This window comes from Canis lupus, chromosome 14 (assembly GCF_048164855.1).
Source record: "Canis lupus baileyi chromosome 14, mCanLup2.hap1, whole genome shotgun sequence".
Lineage (NCBI taxonomy): Eukaryota > Metazoa > Chordata > Mammalia > Carnivora > Canidae > Canis > Canis lupus.
The window spans coordinates 55,597,586-55,616,539 of NC_132851.1; the positions used below are offsets into that span (position 1 = coordinate 55,597,586).

At 33.1% G+C, this 18,954-nt stretch overlaps 1 protein-coding gene across 23 annotated transcripts in view; it reads left to right on the top strand.

The window, feature by feature from the left end:
* The window catches only part of ADGRL3 (adhesion G protein-coupled receptor L3), an 856,207-nt gene that overhangs the window by 717,294 nt on the left and 119,959 nt on the right, over positions 1-18,954 (top strand). For all 23 annotated transcript variants that reach the window (XM_072775204.1, XM_072775207.1, XM_072775212.1 and 20 more), the window contains 4 exons: positions 664-873; positions 3,900-4,120; positions 16,156-16,222; positions 17,977-18,068. In XM_072775204.1, the coding sequence (XP_072631305.1) occupies positions 664-873; positions 3,900-4,120; positions 16,156-16,222; positions 17,977-18,068 (590 nt within the window). The remainder of the gene's footprint in view (positions 1-663; positions 874-3,899; positions 4,121-16,155; positions 16,223-17,976; positions 18,069-18,954) is intronic.

Sequence of the window (18,954 nt, forward strand, 5' to 3'; positions counted from 1 at the left end):
CAATATGAATATAAATCCAGTGAATATCCTCATTCTTTTAGATCTTCCACTAAATAAATGGTCCACATATGTGGCTGTTCATCAGCATTAACTGGGAATCTTTATAAAAATGCATACTTTTATGAACTCAACCTGGGAAATTCTGATAAAGAACTTATAGGACAGAGGAAATTTTTTGTTTTAATTAAAAAAACCCTTGGTGATTTAAAAAGCATTTCAATTGAGATACCACTTCCCTAAGCGTTTGGCTTAATTTTTTAAATAGAGTATTCCCTAGTGGGAGTTGTAAAAAAAAGAAAAAGAAAAAAAATAGCCTAAAAAACGTGATATGAGTTGGAAAAAATAAAGCTTTTCCCTGAAATTGTAGGCCAGAATTAAGTTGATTTGCTTTAACTGTTTGTATCCTGAATATACCTACAGCCAAAGAAAGGTGCAAACCCTGTTGACATCCCTGAATATCAAACTGATTTGTACTTCCAGGAGAATATTAAATGCTTTACTTGTGTATTAGAAGACCCAAATAATTAAGTTATCTTGTTCACTGTGTGTGCATAGGGTATGTAGTTACATTATAAAAATCATGCTTCATGAATCCAGGCCTGATCTGACTTTATAATGTGTTATGCATAATTGCAACTTACGGCTTTTCTGTTGTATTTCCAGCACAGTGATGCGGTCCATGACCTTCTTCTGGATGTGATCACATGGGTTGGAATTTTGCTGTCCCTTGTTTGTCTCCTGATTTGCATCTTCACATTTTGCTTTTTCCGCGGGCTCCAGAGTGACCGTAACACCATCCACAAGAACCTCTGCATCAGCCTTTTTGTAGCTGAACTGCTCTTCCTGATTGGGATCAACCGAACTGACCAACCGGTAAGCAGCTTACACTGATATTAGCAAAAACTTCTCCATTTCCAGGTTTCCAGTACTGGAAATGTTCTTGTTCAAAGTATCCTCTCTTCCAGTTGCCTAAGATAGTTATTAAGTTTCAGATATGATATATGACTGAAGTTTTCTTGAGACATTCTGTTCATAACCTTGCCTTTCAAAAGAACAGTGTCTCCTTATTAATTTGCATGTGTGTTTGTTTTTCTTTTGTTTTGATCAGAGCAGAATATGGAGGAAAGTTAAGTAAAAGCATATGGGGAAATGGAAGAGTATCTTTCCCAAAAGATAAAAGTGTTATTTTCAAAGTTTATCACATACTTTTTTTAAAGTTTATTATTATTTTTTTATTAATCTCTGTACCCAGAGTGGGGCTCAAACCCATGACCCTAAGATCAAGAGTTGTGTGCTTTTCCAACTGAGTCAAGCCAACCACCTCTATTGTATACTTCTTTAAAAAATGGTTTATATCATATGAAAAACTTCACATCTGAGCTGAGTTTTTCTAATTGACATATTTGGAAAAGAGTTTAAGCTATAGGTCATTTTTAGAATTTATAAACCCTTCCCAAATTTTGTTTGACACATTGTATTTGCACAAGTTCTGTTTACATCTTTAATGTCCGCTTTGTACTTGACTACAAACTACATTTAGTCATATCAGAAAATAAAAGGAAGGAAGTAGGGAAAGAAAAGGGAGAAGAGGAGCAGCACTAGCCAACTGCTTTTGGTAAAATGAAACAGAAAATATGAATAATAGATAGAATTTTAATTATTCCACAGAATCTATGCCTACTTATACTCTTTTTTTTTTTTTGTGAGGCCTGTTCTGTTTACTAAGGACTCATGCACATAGTGCACATTTGGCCTCATGACTAAAACTGCAACTGAAAAGAAAACTTCCATTTTTTAGAAGATGTGTAGGCATAATAAATAATTCATTCACTTAATGCTGTTTTCTGGTATGTGTCCATAAGTATGGAGTACTTTACAATAAAAATGCAGTTGAATTCATGTTTGTGATTACACATTCATGATTAATGGCTGTAAAGGGTACAATTATGGTGATTATACTTTTAATTGGTTATCATATACAAATGTGACAGCTTTTCCTATAAATGCATATATATGAATAAGCAATCAAAGTGCACATTTTTTCCCCAAAAAGTAAAGCCTTCTGATAACAAAAATTAATAGTTGAAGTTCTAACTCAAAAAAGCAAGAAATGGAAAACTGTGTTAGTTTCCAAGAAGAAATCATTCCATCCTGTTGTTAACCTGCAATTCAATTGATGTGTAATTTCTTTTCATTTAGAAACTTTCATTCTTACTTTTGTTTCCTGAAAATCATATGGTATGATAAGCTTCACCACATGTTGCATACTGCACAAAACTCACTCCTGAAAAGTAAAATAGAGAAGAAAGATGGACATGAAACATTGGAGTAGAGTGCATCTTACCCCAACCTGCTTTCTTCTTGTTGCTGGATAGGTGTCCTCTTCCTGACTCTTATGTGCTCATGAGGCTCTGCTTCCTCTCTAGTCTGACACTGGACGTCCTCATCTCCCTTCGTTGTCATCTCTCTAACTCAGTGAAATTGACCTGCTGCTTGTCTCTTTCCCAAGGATTATACTCATCACTGAACCACAGTAATCTGATAATGTTTATAATTTTGTTGCCCTTTTCTAGTAAGAGATACCGATTTTAGTTAGGATTTCTTTCTCTCTCTTTTTTAAGATTTATTTATTTACTTATTTATTTGGGAGAGAGAGAGGGAGAGAAAGTGTACATGTGGGGGAGTGGAAGGGGCAGACAGAGAGGGAGAGAGAGAATCCCAAGCAGACTCCTCCATGCTGAGAGTGGAACTCCACCAGGCTTGATCCTACAACTCCCAAGACCACAACTTGTGCCAGACCCACCCACAGTCAGACACCAAGCTGATTGCACTACCCAGGCACCGCTAGGATTTCTTAAGTAAAAAATAAAGACCCCAATCTCCCAAAGGAGTAAGAATTTCAGAACTGAGATTAGAAAATTAATATATGGTCAGATGAAACTTGTAGTACCTTAGAGAATATGCCAAAATAAGGACTGGCTATCTTTTTTTTTTTCATTTTTTTTTACCAAGCTTGTATAGCCCAACATTTCATAGAATAACAGAAAAATGAGAGGAAGAAAGAACTCCAGAACCTTTTGTATTATTTTAACCAGACTTGCTTTTATACTTTGCAGCATGAACTTCCCAGTGCTAACTTAGATCTTTTCTGAAACCAGGCAGGGAAGAAATAACCCAGCCCATAATAATAATGAAGAAATGATCCCGTCACAGAATACTGTAATTATTATATATTTTTTTAACTTTCAGAGCTTTTATTCTCCTTGGTTTTAATGTTTCTCTTTCATTTACAATTGAAGAACTTAATGTGTTAGAACACACATGTTTATGGCCAAGAAAAATAATGCATGCGATGTTATTTTTAAAACTGCAGGCTAATCTCAGTAATAATTATCAATAAATAAGCTCTTATTAGAAGTTTTTCATAAATTATTTAATAATGTTTCCTTATTATCATTCTATGCTGTCATCTGTAAGCCCTTCTTAAATAAAATGTCGAGGGTGGTTTTTAATGAGGTTTTATTATTTTTTAAAAGATTTTATTTATTTATTCATGAGAGACAGAGAGAGAGAGAGAGGCAGAGACACAGGCAGAGGGAGAAACAGGCTCCTGGCAAGGAGCCTAATGTGGGACTCGATCCCAGGTCCTGAGAGATGCTCAACCGCTGAGCCACTCAGGCATCCCTATTTAATGAGGTTTTAAAATCTGAATTTTAAAAAATAAAAAAAAATAAAATAAATAAAAATAAAATAAAATCTGAATTTTAGGAATCTCATCTAGATTACTTTTTTGCAGACCTGTTGTGTTACCACAGTCTTGATAACTGTTAATTTTGATTTCATGGTACTTCGTGATACTTCGGTTGGTTGTTACTGGAGTCCTTTGTTGCCTTCCCCAGATTGCCTGTGCCGTTTTCGCTGCGCTCTTACATTTCTTCTTCTTGGCCGCCTTCACCTGGATGTTCCTGGAGGGAGTGCAGCTCTACATCATGCTGGTGGAGGTTTTTGAGAGTGAGCATTCACGAAGGAAATACTTCTACCTGGTGGGCTACGGGATGCCCGCGCTCATTGTGGCTGTGTCAGCTGCGGTAGACTACAGGAGTTATGGAACAGATAAAGTGTGAGTTTATGTTTTCTTACCTTTTTTTTTTCTCTCTTTTGGAATCTAGTTGAAATAAATGCTTTGGCTTTGCTTGGAAGCTAAGGTCTTTCTATTATCTCACAGCAAAAAATGATTGAACTGGAGAAACAAATGGGGATAATTTGATTCACGGGGATACTTTTGTTGTGATATAAAAAAGAGAAAAAAGTCTGAGTCAGTAGGATGCTGTTTAAAACAGCTTAATTTTCCCACAGCTACATCAGAGCCTTGAGTAATTATAAGAAGATGATCGTTTTAATATCTTTCAGAGCATTGAGGCATTTGTCAAATGAAGAACTAGCTATGTCAGAAAGTGTGTATTCAGAGGACAGTGTAGTCTCTGATATTAATGGCTTCTCTTCTTCCTGACCTGTCAGTTCTAGTCACTAGAAAGAAATTTATATCATTAACAGAAAGAGAGACAATAGGAGCAGGGACAGCTTATTATTCTCCCCCACTCCCCACCCCCGTTTTTCTAGGGAGTGTCATGTTATAGTGATGAATTTTATTTTCAGTATACATTCAAATTGGTAAGACATACATGTAGAGATGTCAAGAAAGGAAAGGAATTCAGTGCAAAATATTTTTGTAATCCACATAAATATAATAGTTGGCATTCTGAGAATGAATGAAAGTTTCAATAGAAAAAAGATTCAAAAGAAGACCAAGATAGATCTGTGATGAATACCCACATTTAGGACATAGTTTGAGGCAGGACAATAAAAAATAAAGACAAGAGTTGACTGGAGCCTTAAAAGAATGAGAAGCCTGTTTCAAGATGGTGTTTCAGAACACCATCGGCAGTGTTCTATATCAAAGATAATTCAAGTAGGATCAGCATGAGGAAAAATTATTTGTCCTTTGCAACAATTATTTTGGCAGTGCTGGAAGTGGAAGCCAAATTGGAAGGTTCGAAGAGATAAGTCAATAGCAAGAAAGTAGAGTCTTAAAGTATTATCTACACTGTGAAAAAATTTGATAGAGAAATAGTGAAGAGATTAACTTGTAGTAACAGAAATGAAGAAGAATTTTTAAAAATGAAGTCCAAAGAATGTCTAGGGTGGGAAGAATCGATTTGATGGGAGGAGATTAATAGAGGGGAAAATATCTTAATACCTCTTTGTATTTAATATATAGACAGGCTGAATGAAAGGGAAAGGTCCTAGGGGGATAGAAAGGCATAAGATTATACTTATAATTAAGAAAATCTTGATTTAATAATGGAAGTGGCTTTGGAATTCACCTACTCCACGGCATTAATTTTAAAGATTAAAAAATCAAGGACCAGATAAATTAATTGCCTTGCCCATGGTTATAGAGCTAGATAGTGGCACATTTGTGATAAAATAAGTCAGATTTATTTCCACTAAACTAGTATGTTTTTGGAAAAATAGAATGACCCCTCTCTTCTGAGATGAGTGTGAAGGAAAGAACAAATAAGATGAATTTTGAAAGTGGAAGAACTTTTCCATCAAGTAGAAGAAGCTGACTTTTGCTGAGTGAATAGGTGAGGTCGTGTTGAGAGGATAGGAGATTTGAAAAGCTTTGAAATGAGCACTATGGAAAATGTGTTAAGGAGCCAATTAGACATTAATAAAAAGATTTCCAAGCAGTAGTGAAGGCTCAGATGAGGTTAGATAACATCAATTTGTACAGAAGTTAATAAGCCAAATTTCATGACTTTCCACCAGCAATCAGCAGCCTGAATATGCTGGCAATAAAGCAGCTCACTTCCCAGAAGAGAGGATTCATAAGGAGGAAAGACAAGCAGAAGCATTATTGGGAACATAGTTAAAGTGGAATATGTATGGGTTCAGAGGCATGAATAATACGATTGAAAGAAGACCATCTTACCTTTGCTGAATTTTTTTCTTGAGTATAGGGAAGGCTATAAAAAGCCATTTGTCTAAATTAACAAATAGTAATTATTTTTTAATCTGATTTTTATGAATTGTGCTCCAATCTAGTTCATTTTATGAATACCAGTGACAACTGTGGAGCAATTTAGAATTAGATAAAAATATGAAAAGTGTTTGCTTCTAAAGACCTCTTAGAGGAGGGGAAATTAGGTAGATCAGAAGTTTTTTTTTTTAATAATACTTTTACTGATATAATTTACACACTACAAAATTCACCTCAGTAGAGTGTATTTAGAGTGTACACCTCAGTAGTTATTAGTACATTCACAGTGTTATGCACCCATAACCACCATTTAATTTTAAAACATTTTGATCGCCTTAAAAAGAAACCCAAAGTAATCACTCCCCTTAGGTCATAGGATTTTTACATTTTAATTAATGCATATCCCATCTAAGATACTAAATTAAGCGATACAGTTATTTGTGACCTTATACTATTTAAATATTTTCCTTCAGTAATTCCATTTTGCTGTCTTACAGTTCCTGATTTGCTTTGATTTTATGTTTTTTTTCTTTTTAGATATTTGCAAATTTTGTTACTAAACTGACTGAAACTTGTTTATTTTGTGTTTTAGTCATTTATTTTGAGACAGATGTCATTTTCTGGATAGTAGGAATCTATCTTTCCTTAAAATCAATAATATGTAAGTCTCTTGTGACTGTTCAAGCTTTGGCCATCATTGTTTTAATTTCCTGTACCATAACTGGAAGCTCTCATTTACTGACATTATTACTGTGTGGGAATACAGGCTAATTTACTTCCCAGGCACTGATTTAAAATAAGCCTTCATAATAGTTCGGTTCCACAATTATGATTTTTCCCAACACAAAGAGCAGGAAAGCAGATATAGAGAAAAGGGAGGATAGTTGAAAGAGGAGAGAAAAGAATAAGGAAAATTACTTTAAATTCCATCACAGGCAGACAAAGACTGTTTAGTGTCTCATTTGTACATTTTAAATAAATCGTCCACTGAGAGACCTTCAGAATACTTGGAAAAAATGTTCAACTTCTACCGATTGGGAATGCATCCAATCCAGTGTCTTTTTTGCCCATAGAAGAAGCAGGTGTTAAAAAAGAAACATTATTCAGGCATTTGTATTTACTTGAAAAATCGAAATGAACAGATCATGTTTTCCATTAGGAGTTTAATCGAGATACGTTCTCAAAGAAAAATATAAACAATGAATTTTTACACAACTTGAAGGATTTCTGCGTATAGAATTATATATCTTTGTTCCTTATTATCAAATCTGTCTTTGTTGCTTCACACTCTATTACTATAGTCTATTGCTTTTATTTGACTTTAGATGGCATTCCTGATCCCTGTTCATCTCATGACTCTTTTTCTGATGTAAATCTACTAACCCAAATTGTGCTGTTGTTTTATGCCTGTTTGTTTGCTAGTTTTACCCTCTTATAAGCTACATTAAGTTTTTAATACAAATATATAAAGTATACAGTCTTAAATAAATTGAAATTAGAATTCAGACATGTATTTTCAGCCCTTTTCTGTAAATTCTTATTAAGCTCAATACAATGAATATTTATGTCTTAGAAATCTACTTCACTTATTTTTGGAACTTTGTTATTATTAAATTTTTACTTCAGTTTCAGCAACTTTAGAGTACATCCAGAATAAAACCATTGGATATGTATTATAGTAATCCAAATAATAATGAACATTCTTCCTTTTTCTCTCCTCTTAATGTATTTAATTATATTTTATTATACTGACAATGAGGTTTTATCACTGAAACCTTTAATAGTAGTAATAATAGCTTACATTTCTAAAAACTACAGAATCATGTCAATGGAAAGAGATAAAATTAGAAATAAAATTAGTTTTGTAGGTTAAATAAATGTTACTTTGATACAGATAGTGGTAACTATCATATTCCATCTGGCTGATGGAATATGATGTGTTTTTCCATGAAATGTTAGGTTGTTGAACTGATTATTATGTACAAAACACATACACACAAAGCACACATAATTTGATTTTGAGAAGTTGCTTAGTTTGCAATGCTTGCAAGAGAATTTTATTATTATTTTCTGATGTTGTTTAATCAAATCTTTTTATCTGTACTCACATTATTCTCAAGAATGTACTTAGAATTACATTTAGTCACAATAATTGGACATTTAAAAAATTAGATTAGAAGACCAGGATAATCATTTAAAAGAAAAAAGGAAAAACCTCAGCTAGTGGACCACAGTTCTAAATTGCACTGTTAACAATGGGCATTTATTCAGTTTTATCTCTGTTTTCTTATCTTCCCTTAGTATCTCTTATACTTTTATTCATATGCACATTCAGTGAAGCTATCCAGTAAATGATACTGTCAGAAGATAAAACCTGGCATTGACTTAACAATAATTTAAACATGGCTGATTTACAAATTCTGTGCTAGATACTTTTATTTTATGATCTGAAACTAATTAGTTCATGTAAACTTTAATTACCTTAATATTACCAAAAATAGAAGCTGCTTTAACAGTTAATTTTTATTTAAAGAGCAAATCACATTTTAGTTTATACCACTTTCCTCACAATCAAAGTATACAATGGAAAAAGGAGTGGTTAACAGGATGGGTAAATTGGAAAAGGATTAGGAGTAGGTTCCAGGAGGAAGGAAGGCTCTGGAAAGAAATGAAGTCCAGGGAACAGCCCAAGACTTAAAAATACAGGCTCAAAAATTAGTAAGGGGTTTCCAAAAGATGTCAATTAGGTCATAAACATTTATAATGAATCAGAACATCCTTGAGTACTAGAAGCATAACCAGGGTCTTAAAAATAATTGAAATCCAATTTTATGGTCTGAAAATTATTATAAATCATCTATTAAGTCTTGTATTTGTCTCTCCAGCTCACTAGTTTAAGGACAATTCTAAAAGAGGTAGTGTCTTCTCTGCTTTTAGCATCCCTGCCCTCAGTTTCTTTGTTTTCACTTCATTATTTAACCAGGATAATCATTTGGATAGAAAAGTGATTATTGATTTTTTTTTGAATACCAGATTATAGTATTATTCAAGAAGGAACCTAGCCAAAGAGCATTGACCCGGATGGAGATACCTGTCTGACTCAGTCAGTAGAGCCTGTGACTGTTGATCTTGTGGCCATGAATTCCAGCCCCACTTTGGGGGTAGAGTTTACTTAAGAAAAAAAAAAAAGCAAAAAAACAAAAACAATAACACACATTGGACTTGATAGTATCTATAAGTTTATATGCACAGCAGGTTTATAGAATATATTTCACAATTTCAAAGCACTTCAACCCACTCACAGAAAATTATATATTCATTTGGATTAGCTCTCCAAACATATTATTATATGTTGTAAAATATTCCCACTTGTAACATTTCATTGACATGAAACATCTACCTTATTGAACATATTATTACCTTTTTTTTAAAAAAAAGATTTTATTTATTTATTCATGAGAGACACACAGAGAGAGAGAGAGAGAGAGAGAGGCAGAGACACAGGCAGAGGGAGATGCAGGCTCCATGCAGGGAACCCAACGTGGAACTTAATCCTGGGTCTCCAAGATCATGCCCTGGGCCAAAGGCAGCTCCAAGCCACTGAGCCACCTGGGCTGCCCATATTATTACCTTGATTTTAGGCTTGCCAATGGGAAATAGGGTAAATAACGAAGAAGTATTTTTCATTGACATAGATCAAGATGATTATTCACTATGTGTGTGGGGAGTACTGGGTATGTCTACATGTTATTTTACTAAAGGTCAAAAGTGTGTATGTGTATGTGTATTAGAGATTGATGGCTCTTGTGTCAGCATTTCATCACCTGGGAACCCTATGATTAGGCATAAAATTATAACAATACATAAGAATTGGGGATTGAGCATAATCTTTTCTGTTAAGGAGTTAGATAATAGTTCTGATGTTGATTTTGAGTTCATATTTGAACCAAAGAAGTATAACTAACTGCCACATCTAGACATCACTTTTTATCATAACTCCACTCACTAGAAGGTTACAATAAAAAAAGAAAAAGAAAAGCACATGTTGATGAAGATGTAGACAATTAGAATCCCCACGTACTACCATGGGCAATGTAAAATTGTGTAGTTAGCTACTTTGGAAAACAGATCTTCTGTATGTTGTATGATTCCACATATGTAAAATGTCCAGAACAGGTAAACCTTTAGAGAGAAAAAGGATAGTGGTGGCTAGGACTGGGGAGAGAGTAGGGAAGCCTTTGGGGGTGAATTTGGTAGAGAAAGGGAGGAGTGACTTTAGGTGGGTACAGGGTTTCATTTCTGTGCCATGAAAATATTCTAAAATTCGATAATTTTACAACTTTTAAATAGACGAAAAACATCAAATTGTACATTTAAGTGGATGATTTAAAATTAATATAAATTATATTGCAACAAAGCTGTTTTAAAATACTAATTTTTTTACTAACTTATTGAGATGAATTTATATTTTAAAAGATCTAATATTTCCACTTGAGACATGTTTCAACAACCTATGCTTTATATACAGCATGTAAATTTCTCATCTACTCATTGAGAACTTATAAATGTCAACAAAACTAGAACTTTTATTTATAACTCATATCTTGGTTTTCTTTGATAAACACACAGGGACTTTGGAGTCAGGTAGACTAGGATAAAATTTGGCTTTGCTAATTATTAGTCATGTGGCTATGGGTAAATCAGTTAGTTTTTCTGAGTTTCATTTTCCAATCTCTAATATGGCACCTTGCAAAACTATTACAGTTTGAGAATATGTGTTCTTGTATATATGAGTAAGTACATATGTGTATGTGTCTGTGTGTGCATATATGCATATATATATATTTAAGCAAGCAGGCATGTAAAGTATCTGGCATATATAAATGTTTATTAAATTAAAACTATTATTATTACTGATACTATTATTTGGCTGATCCAAATGAAGGAATACAAACTTTATGATTAGCAACATTGTTATAGTCATAAAATAAATTGTTTTAAAAGCATCCATTTATAGAGAAGTGATGATAATTCTTATGCTGCTGCCTCAATTAATTTAAGCAACATGAGACAGTAGGAATTATTCTAACATTTAGTATTAATAAATTAAAATACATAGTGCTTTTCTAACCTTTGTAGTTCACCATAAAAATGTAGGATGCATTTTGCTGAAGAAAAACATTTTTTTTTTTTTTTACAAAATAACATATTGGGGACATGACGATAACATAACCTGCATTTTATGTATGAGATCTAGTTTTGAATTCTAAGATCTAAAACTGTAGTTGAACCACAAATACTAGTCTTGACTACTACTGATCACGTTCCATTCCTGCATCACTCTGTCAGTATTTTTTCCAGTTCATGTACTTGCTCACAAAATATTTCAAGATTAGATGCATGAGTGTGCTGTGATGAAAATGGCATTAAAGGAAATTAACGTATTACGCAGCAAGCTTAGAACTGGAGTTACTATGCTTGAAGTATATATTTGTCCCTATTCCTCTTCTCTTCCTTTTTTCTTGTCCCAGTACTCTTTATTCCTTCTTTTCTTTCCCAATTTTACCAGATCTATGTTACAGAAATATAAAGAGATCTGCATATGTTACAGAGAAAAAAGATTATGTATTATATAAGCTCTCATAACCTGATATAATTAAGCCTTGTAAATTTTATGGTCTAGTAGTAGCCAAAGATTGTTTACTGGCTATATTTAAACTCACCAAGGATGAGTCAGTCTGAGACTTAGGGTCCTATAGAAAAGGAAGCAAACACCATTTTAACTTCTGTTATTTCAGAAAACTGGCGAATAGTCAGATGTCTGCTTTGATAAGCTTGAGTTAAACAGGCAACAAAAATACAAAGACCCAAAGCATTTTAATGGCAATATATTAAACATGCTAACTTGGAATAAGAGTCTGGTAATTGGCTTTACCATTTTTCTAAGTACAGAACCATATATTTTTAAATCATGAGAAAATAAAGTGGTGAGTATTTTAATAGAAGAGAATAAGCTTTAGAAGTATGGTTTTCAGTTGTCTTGTTTTGAGAAATTAAGTTGTTACATTATCGTATTTTTCTCTTTTCTGAGTAAGCATGAAATTGATACCTGCTGGATTGGTGACATCTTTGAGGAAGACTGATCCAGATATCAACACTTTATTATTTAATTTGCAGTAATGTGTCTTATATTTTAGAAGACAATTCTGGAGGAGAGTAGTAATACGTCCTTTTGGATTAGCACCAGTTCTTTAGAATTTTAAATCAATAAACTTGTATTAATGTAGTAAGACTTCATCAAATATATAACAGTATATGCAGCTTTTACAATTTGAAGAAAAAATGCTACAAAAAGAAATTTTGTGACATCTTTGTATTTAAGCAAGTGGAAAAAAAAAGTCAAGGCTTATGATACATGACAAGTGTTCCTTTGAATTCCAAGATATATGAAGATTTTTCAGTATTACTTCAAATAAGCACTCTAGTGAGGCCAGAATATACTTGTTTTTCAACTGCAAGTCATCTCTTTTATTAAAGTACTGCTATAAACACACTCTATAAATTGTACTCATATAACCAAATTTCATTAAAAAAAGAAATTGATATATCTTAAAAATTAACCAGAATAGTCTATGAGATTATTGATTTCACAAATTAAATGTTACTTTAGTGATAAAGGTAATTTTTAGATAAATTATATCCTCCAATAGCAGGTCTATCTGGCCATTTGCAAGCTGGACTTTATTGCGCTTCATGTAATCAATCATGTGTTCCTCTAGCATTTTCGCTATATCCAAGTGATATTGAATGGCCTAGACTTATGGAACACCATGATGTGGGATATAGGTGCCCATGCAAGGAATAAGCACCCCACATATTACTGTCCTTTACCTTAAAGCCATGGTGCATTCTTTCAACATTGGCACAGGAAACTCAGAGAAGGAATCAGGCAAACTTTTAAGGTAGTTAATGGGAAAGAGAGGAACTGTGGAAAGCTCTGCGAAAGCCAGCATGTGGCCAAAAACAACAGCAGGTGTGGCCATATGGCAATCGAATTAGAAAAGGGATTTTTGCCACACTGCCTTCCAGAAGATAGTCAAACCCAGGCAGCACTTGTGGAGGGATGATTTACTCAGTACATTTTAAGTGTTTCATATTGCCTCTTACACTGTTCAATTCCAAAGGGAACTTAAATCTATTACACCAAATAGATATTGAAGCATTTTCTTAAAAAATAAAAAAATAATAAATTTTAAAGTAATTTCAGTTCTACATTTAATGATCATTATGCCAAAAGCATGTTTATTTCTCACCAAGCATTTGCTGAAACTGTTTTCAAAAAAGAAAAGCTTTTTAAGGCTAAAATTTAATAACGTTTTATTTTAACAACACATTTGGTGAGATTATTTAACATTTTAAAATCCCCTACCTTGTCCAAGACACTCTGTAATAATATACTTTAAATTATTTGTGTAAGAAGCCCTTAACCTATAGAATAACATTTTCCAGAAATTCTTGAAGCACATTTTCCTTTAAAAAGAATTTGCTGAAAATGTGTTTTGCTTCTCAGATTAGCTCTCAAAAACTTGTTTGACCTACTAAAGAACAGGAGCTATACTAGTAAGGTTCATTTTCAATTTTATAATTTTATTATTAGTATTGTATTATAATTTCAGCAGCATTCTTGGAGTGTGTGTGTGTGTGTGTGTGTGTGTGTGTGTGTGTGTTTTAATCTGGGGAAATGTCCATGCTTTGTCTTTTATTGTTCTTACCTTGAGGGAAAATATTGTCTTTGTTGAGAACCAAGAGAGACTTGAACATTTCCCTTGCTCCCCCTCCACACTTAGACACACTTCTATTAGAGTGATAACAAACTAGCCTATGGTCAGCATGAAGATAATAGTTCATATTTCAAACTTAAATTTTCTAGTTTGTTTCTGCTTATTAGCAGCACCACACTTTTACTTTCCATGACCATATTTTCAGAACAACAGACCAATAGGAAGATACCTACTCAAACTAATAGCTAATAGTTTAAGTATTGATTTCTTCCCTATAACAGCATTTTTTCAAATAGTATTATTATGTATATCTTGAATAAACAGAAATCATCTGCCTATGTAAAAAATGTGAACTAGTAATCAGGTTCTTTTTGGAGTACAAATATTATATTTCTATTGAAATTAGTTTACATATATTTAACTTAGTAGACGAAAGTCCTAATTTGTTGTTTTAAAATTGTGTTTTTCAGGGTATATGATTATTTTTGTTTTGCCTAAGAATCTAGGTTTTAACCTTTTTTAAAAAAATTACGTTACAGAAAAGTAAAAAGAAAAACATAATAAATATCACTGCCTCTGTCACTCAAATGTTACACTGCTGTATTTTGGCATGTCACTTCCAGTAAGTATTTAAATAAAACATATGGTTAAGCCCCTTTGGTTGACTTTTTAGTCTTTTCACTCTCATGTGAAAGGCAACCACTAACACGAGTTTGAATTTTTCTCCCTTTCAATTAAAAAAAAATACATATGTGTATCTTTCAAGCATATGAGTATTATTTTTAATATGTAGCTTCAACAGCTATGAGCACTAACCCCATGCAGTTCAAAATCCACATCTAACTTTTGATCCCTTAAAACTTAACTACTTACTTAGTATTGACCAGACAGAAGCCTTCCAATAATATCAATGGTCAATCAGCTTGTATTTTATGTTATATATATATATATATATATATATATATATATATATATATATGTATATTCCATTCTTATAATAAAGTAAGCTAAAGGAAACTACATATTATTAATAAGAAAATCCTAAGGAAGAGAAAATACCCTTACAATACTGTACTGTATTGACTGAGAAAAAACCCACATGTAAGTGGACCCATATAGCTCAAGCTCTAGTGGTTCAGGGGTCAACTGTATGTTCAAAGGTATATGACGTATCATATATGGCATAGATGCTTCATGTTACTTTTTCATTACACTTCGTTATCATGATCTATCTTATTGATATGTAAAGATCCACCTTCTCCCTTTTAACTATTTTACAACATTTCATCAAAGAAATGTTCTCTTCAAAGAGAAGAACGTTTTATTGATCCAGTCATCTACTGATGGACGTTGATAAGTTCCTTTCTTTATAGTATATCTGCTATTCCATTCATTCTGAGGTTTAAGTAACATTTTCATAATAATCAAGAAATATTTATATACTTTGGATTTTCAGTTTTAGACCACCTAGCAGACCACTCTTGAATATTTTCCACTGGAGATGTTTTCTTTTTTAATTGTACATCAAATATAGCAAAATGGCAAATAATTCAAGATATAATTTTTAACATCAAATGTAATTTGTTCAAAATTTACATTAATCTTTCTCATAACTAGTCACTTCCATTTTGTCTTCCTGTCATCCTGAAGAATGAAAATGTAATTTCCCAGAGGCTTTAAGAATTGGGAGAGTATTAAATGTAACTGAAATTAAGTGATTAATAATTTACTTTTGGGTCATGAATCAACTTCACGGGATGCTAAGGATCATTTGCAACCCCAGAAGCACTGGCAGTAACAATGCACTTTTTAAGACTCAAGAACTCTCAAAGGTTGGCTGCCCAACCTAATTAAACTTCAATCTTCTGATACCAAATTTATTTCTTCTTTGTACTGAATTTCCTCAGATCTTCTTGACAGGAAAATGTCACTTTGCCTGACAGCTGATAGACAGGTTATGTAGCACCATAATTGGAGAGAAAAGGATAGCTTAAAGCTACTCGATTTAATGGCTCTGTGTATGGCTTTTTCTCTTTCTTTTCCTTTTTTTTTTTTTTTTTAAGGTTTCTATGACAGACACAAAAGGCCTTAGCAAATAGGCCTACTGCCATTTTTTCCCTGTTTCCTCCAGGAGTAATTATCTTACTCCATCAATAGTGCTGTCAGAAATTGGGCACATAATTCAGCATTTAAATGAACAAGCAATGTAATATTTCCTGTCTCCCAGTGGAATGCTTTGCAGCTCACATTCTTCTCTGTCACTCGCTCACTCTTGATGTATGGCCCATACCCAGTCCTTGAATGCATTCTCTCCCCTGTGTTTCATTGCAGATGTTGGCTCCGACTTGACACCTACTTCATTTGGAGCTTTATAGGACCAGCGACCTTGATAATTATGGTAAGAACTCCTCATTAACTGCGTGTTTCCCAGGTCAAGAAATAAAACTTCCACTCTCCTTGCACTGACTATCTTTGATTTATATAGATTATTTGGAGGAAAGCATCTACTTATATGACCCTATATGACTCAAGCAATTAGACCCCCATTAGATTCTACTTTTATATTGTAAAATACTTAATCAAAAACGTTGGCGAAGAAAACATGCATTTGCAAATGCTTATGTAGGACCATAGCTCCTTAGGAACCCGCCCCACAGAAGCCATTTGGTTTTGTAGGCTTTTGAACAGTGATGACTTCAAGTTTCACAACAATGTGTTTCCTTTCTTTTTCATTTAGATAATTTGAACTATGAGTGGAATCAGATATTGGAAACAAGACACTATATCTTAATATTCCTTCCAGCTTTGTTTTTTGTATAAATCTCAAAAACTTTAAAATTCAAAAGGATTTCACTTGAAAATAGCACAAATAAGTTAAGCAAGCATTCTGGAATCATACTTCCTTTTGTGTTTTTAGATGCATAATGTCTTGATTTCAAATACAAATTTTTTATCCTAATTTAGATTCTGTTTTTGGTATTATTTATGTACTTGTCATTCCATAATACAAAATTGTTCTCCATTTTTTAAAATAAAATGGGCTCTTGATTTGAAATTAGTTACAGGTCTACAATTCACTATCTGAAATCCCTTGAAGCAAGTATATTTTAGAATTCAGAAAGTTTTCAGACTTCAGAAAGATAATGTGGTACACGTAGTGCACAGGATATAATATTCCTAGTAGAGAATAAGCAGTTGCCCCAAATCAAACACATCAACCAATACTCACAGTAGGGACTAGGCAAGACTCTGAAACCAAACACAGTAATAATTCAACAGGAAAAACAAATGGAAAAGTAAGAGTAAGTGGAATAAAGACAAAAGAGCCTTACATCAGTACTAATCAGGTTTTCCCACCAAATGGGTTTAGGTAAGGTTAGGCTTTTTCACCACACAATTAATTTCTTAAAATGTTCACTTTTCAGACTTTTGAGATTTGATAAAGAATTATAGAACTGTATTATTGATAGTCCCCACCAATCCTAAATTTTAGAACATAGAAACAAACCAGGTCACAAAGGGCAATTCAGTGTGTGGTTTACATATATGTGATGTATGAAATTCACACTGGAACTTTTTATCTCGTTTTATTTTAAGTTCTATGCCTTCTCTGCTTCCAATGAAAAGACGGTATTGCTAAGAGTTTCCTGGACTTTAATCCTAGTTTGTTGTAGCATTAGAATTTAACCACCATTTTATAATCCTTTTGATCTAGCTATTCAAAAATATATTGATTTTAGTAATTATAATTTTGTAATATAGCATTTCAAAATATATCCCTAAATAACAAATTTGGGGCCATGTTCAGATGATAAAAATAGTAACACACACATATATATATGTGTTTTATATATATATAAACATCTAATTGGCTTTGAGTTCCTTTACAGTTTCCACAGCATCATTCCAACTGCTGCTATTTTGTATTTGTATGTATTTTCACATAATAGCACTGTGTAACTCATTGGTATCCCAATTCCCTAAAGTGGCTTCTTGCCTTTACTAAAATACCAGGCAATCATCTATGATCAAATTCCTTTATAAGTATAGTGAGAGCTAATTTCCCAGAACAACTCATCTATTATGGAGAATAGATTTACTTTTTTTCTTCTATTCCAGTTACGCTACATAATAGTATTTTTTACATTGCAGCTTAATGTAATCTTCCTTGGGATTGCTCTATATAAAATGTTTCATCATACTGCCATTCTGAAACCTGAATCGGGCTGCCTTGATAATATCAAGTAAGTGATTTTTCTTCTTGTTTTCTTTAGCCAACCTAACTTTGGAACTCTAAATAATCCCAACTTTTAATTCTATTGAAATCTTGTGACAACATGAAGAGGATCAGTGTGTTGTCTTTTGCTCAATAAGATCATTTATTGACTGCTGAGGTAACTTGATCTGCTTGAAAATCAGTAAAATGAAGCTGTGTCTTAAAAAAAAAAAAAAGATTTCCCCTAAATTCTGATTTGCAACACGATAAGATTTTAATATGTGCATTTATTATTTTGTCCTGAAAGCAAATACAAAGTTTCTGTATCTGGGCAGACTGTTGTTTCTTGGACCAATAGCTGTATCAGTTTCCTGACACTCCATTTCCCCTCAGGAGCAATGTGAAGAGAGTCAGATGGTGGCACCTGCAAGTACTTAAAAGGGAGATTTTACACCACAGGAGAGGAACCCCAAGATTATTAATCTGGGCATTTGTGGAGGAGCTCTTATACAGCTGCCCTCCTCTCCCGAGAAAAGAAGACAAAACTCAATTCCCTAATGTAAAATCAGGCCTATGGTGTATAAATATATAGCTCCAGGCTTTCACCCTCTTTGAAATGTTAACATTTTCCTCTTGGGAGGAAAATCACTCCAAAAGTCTCTCACTATCTATTCAGCCATCTTTTAACTTCCAAGGTTTGTCCTTTAACCCAAATTCTATTTTTCTATGCTCAGAAACCCCTTGCTACACAGAGATAGGAAAATATTCACATTCTTTCCACTCTAGTAGTACTTTTATATATACACAAAAGGAAGCGAATTTACATTTTCTGAAATGAAAACTAGTTCCTCAGTATAACCAAAAATTTTATCTCATTCCTTCAGAGGCTGTGACATTTGAGAAAGATAGTAACG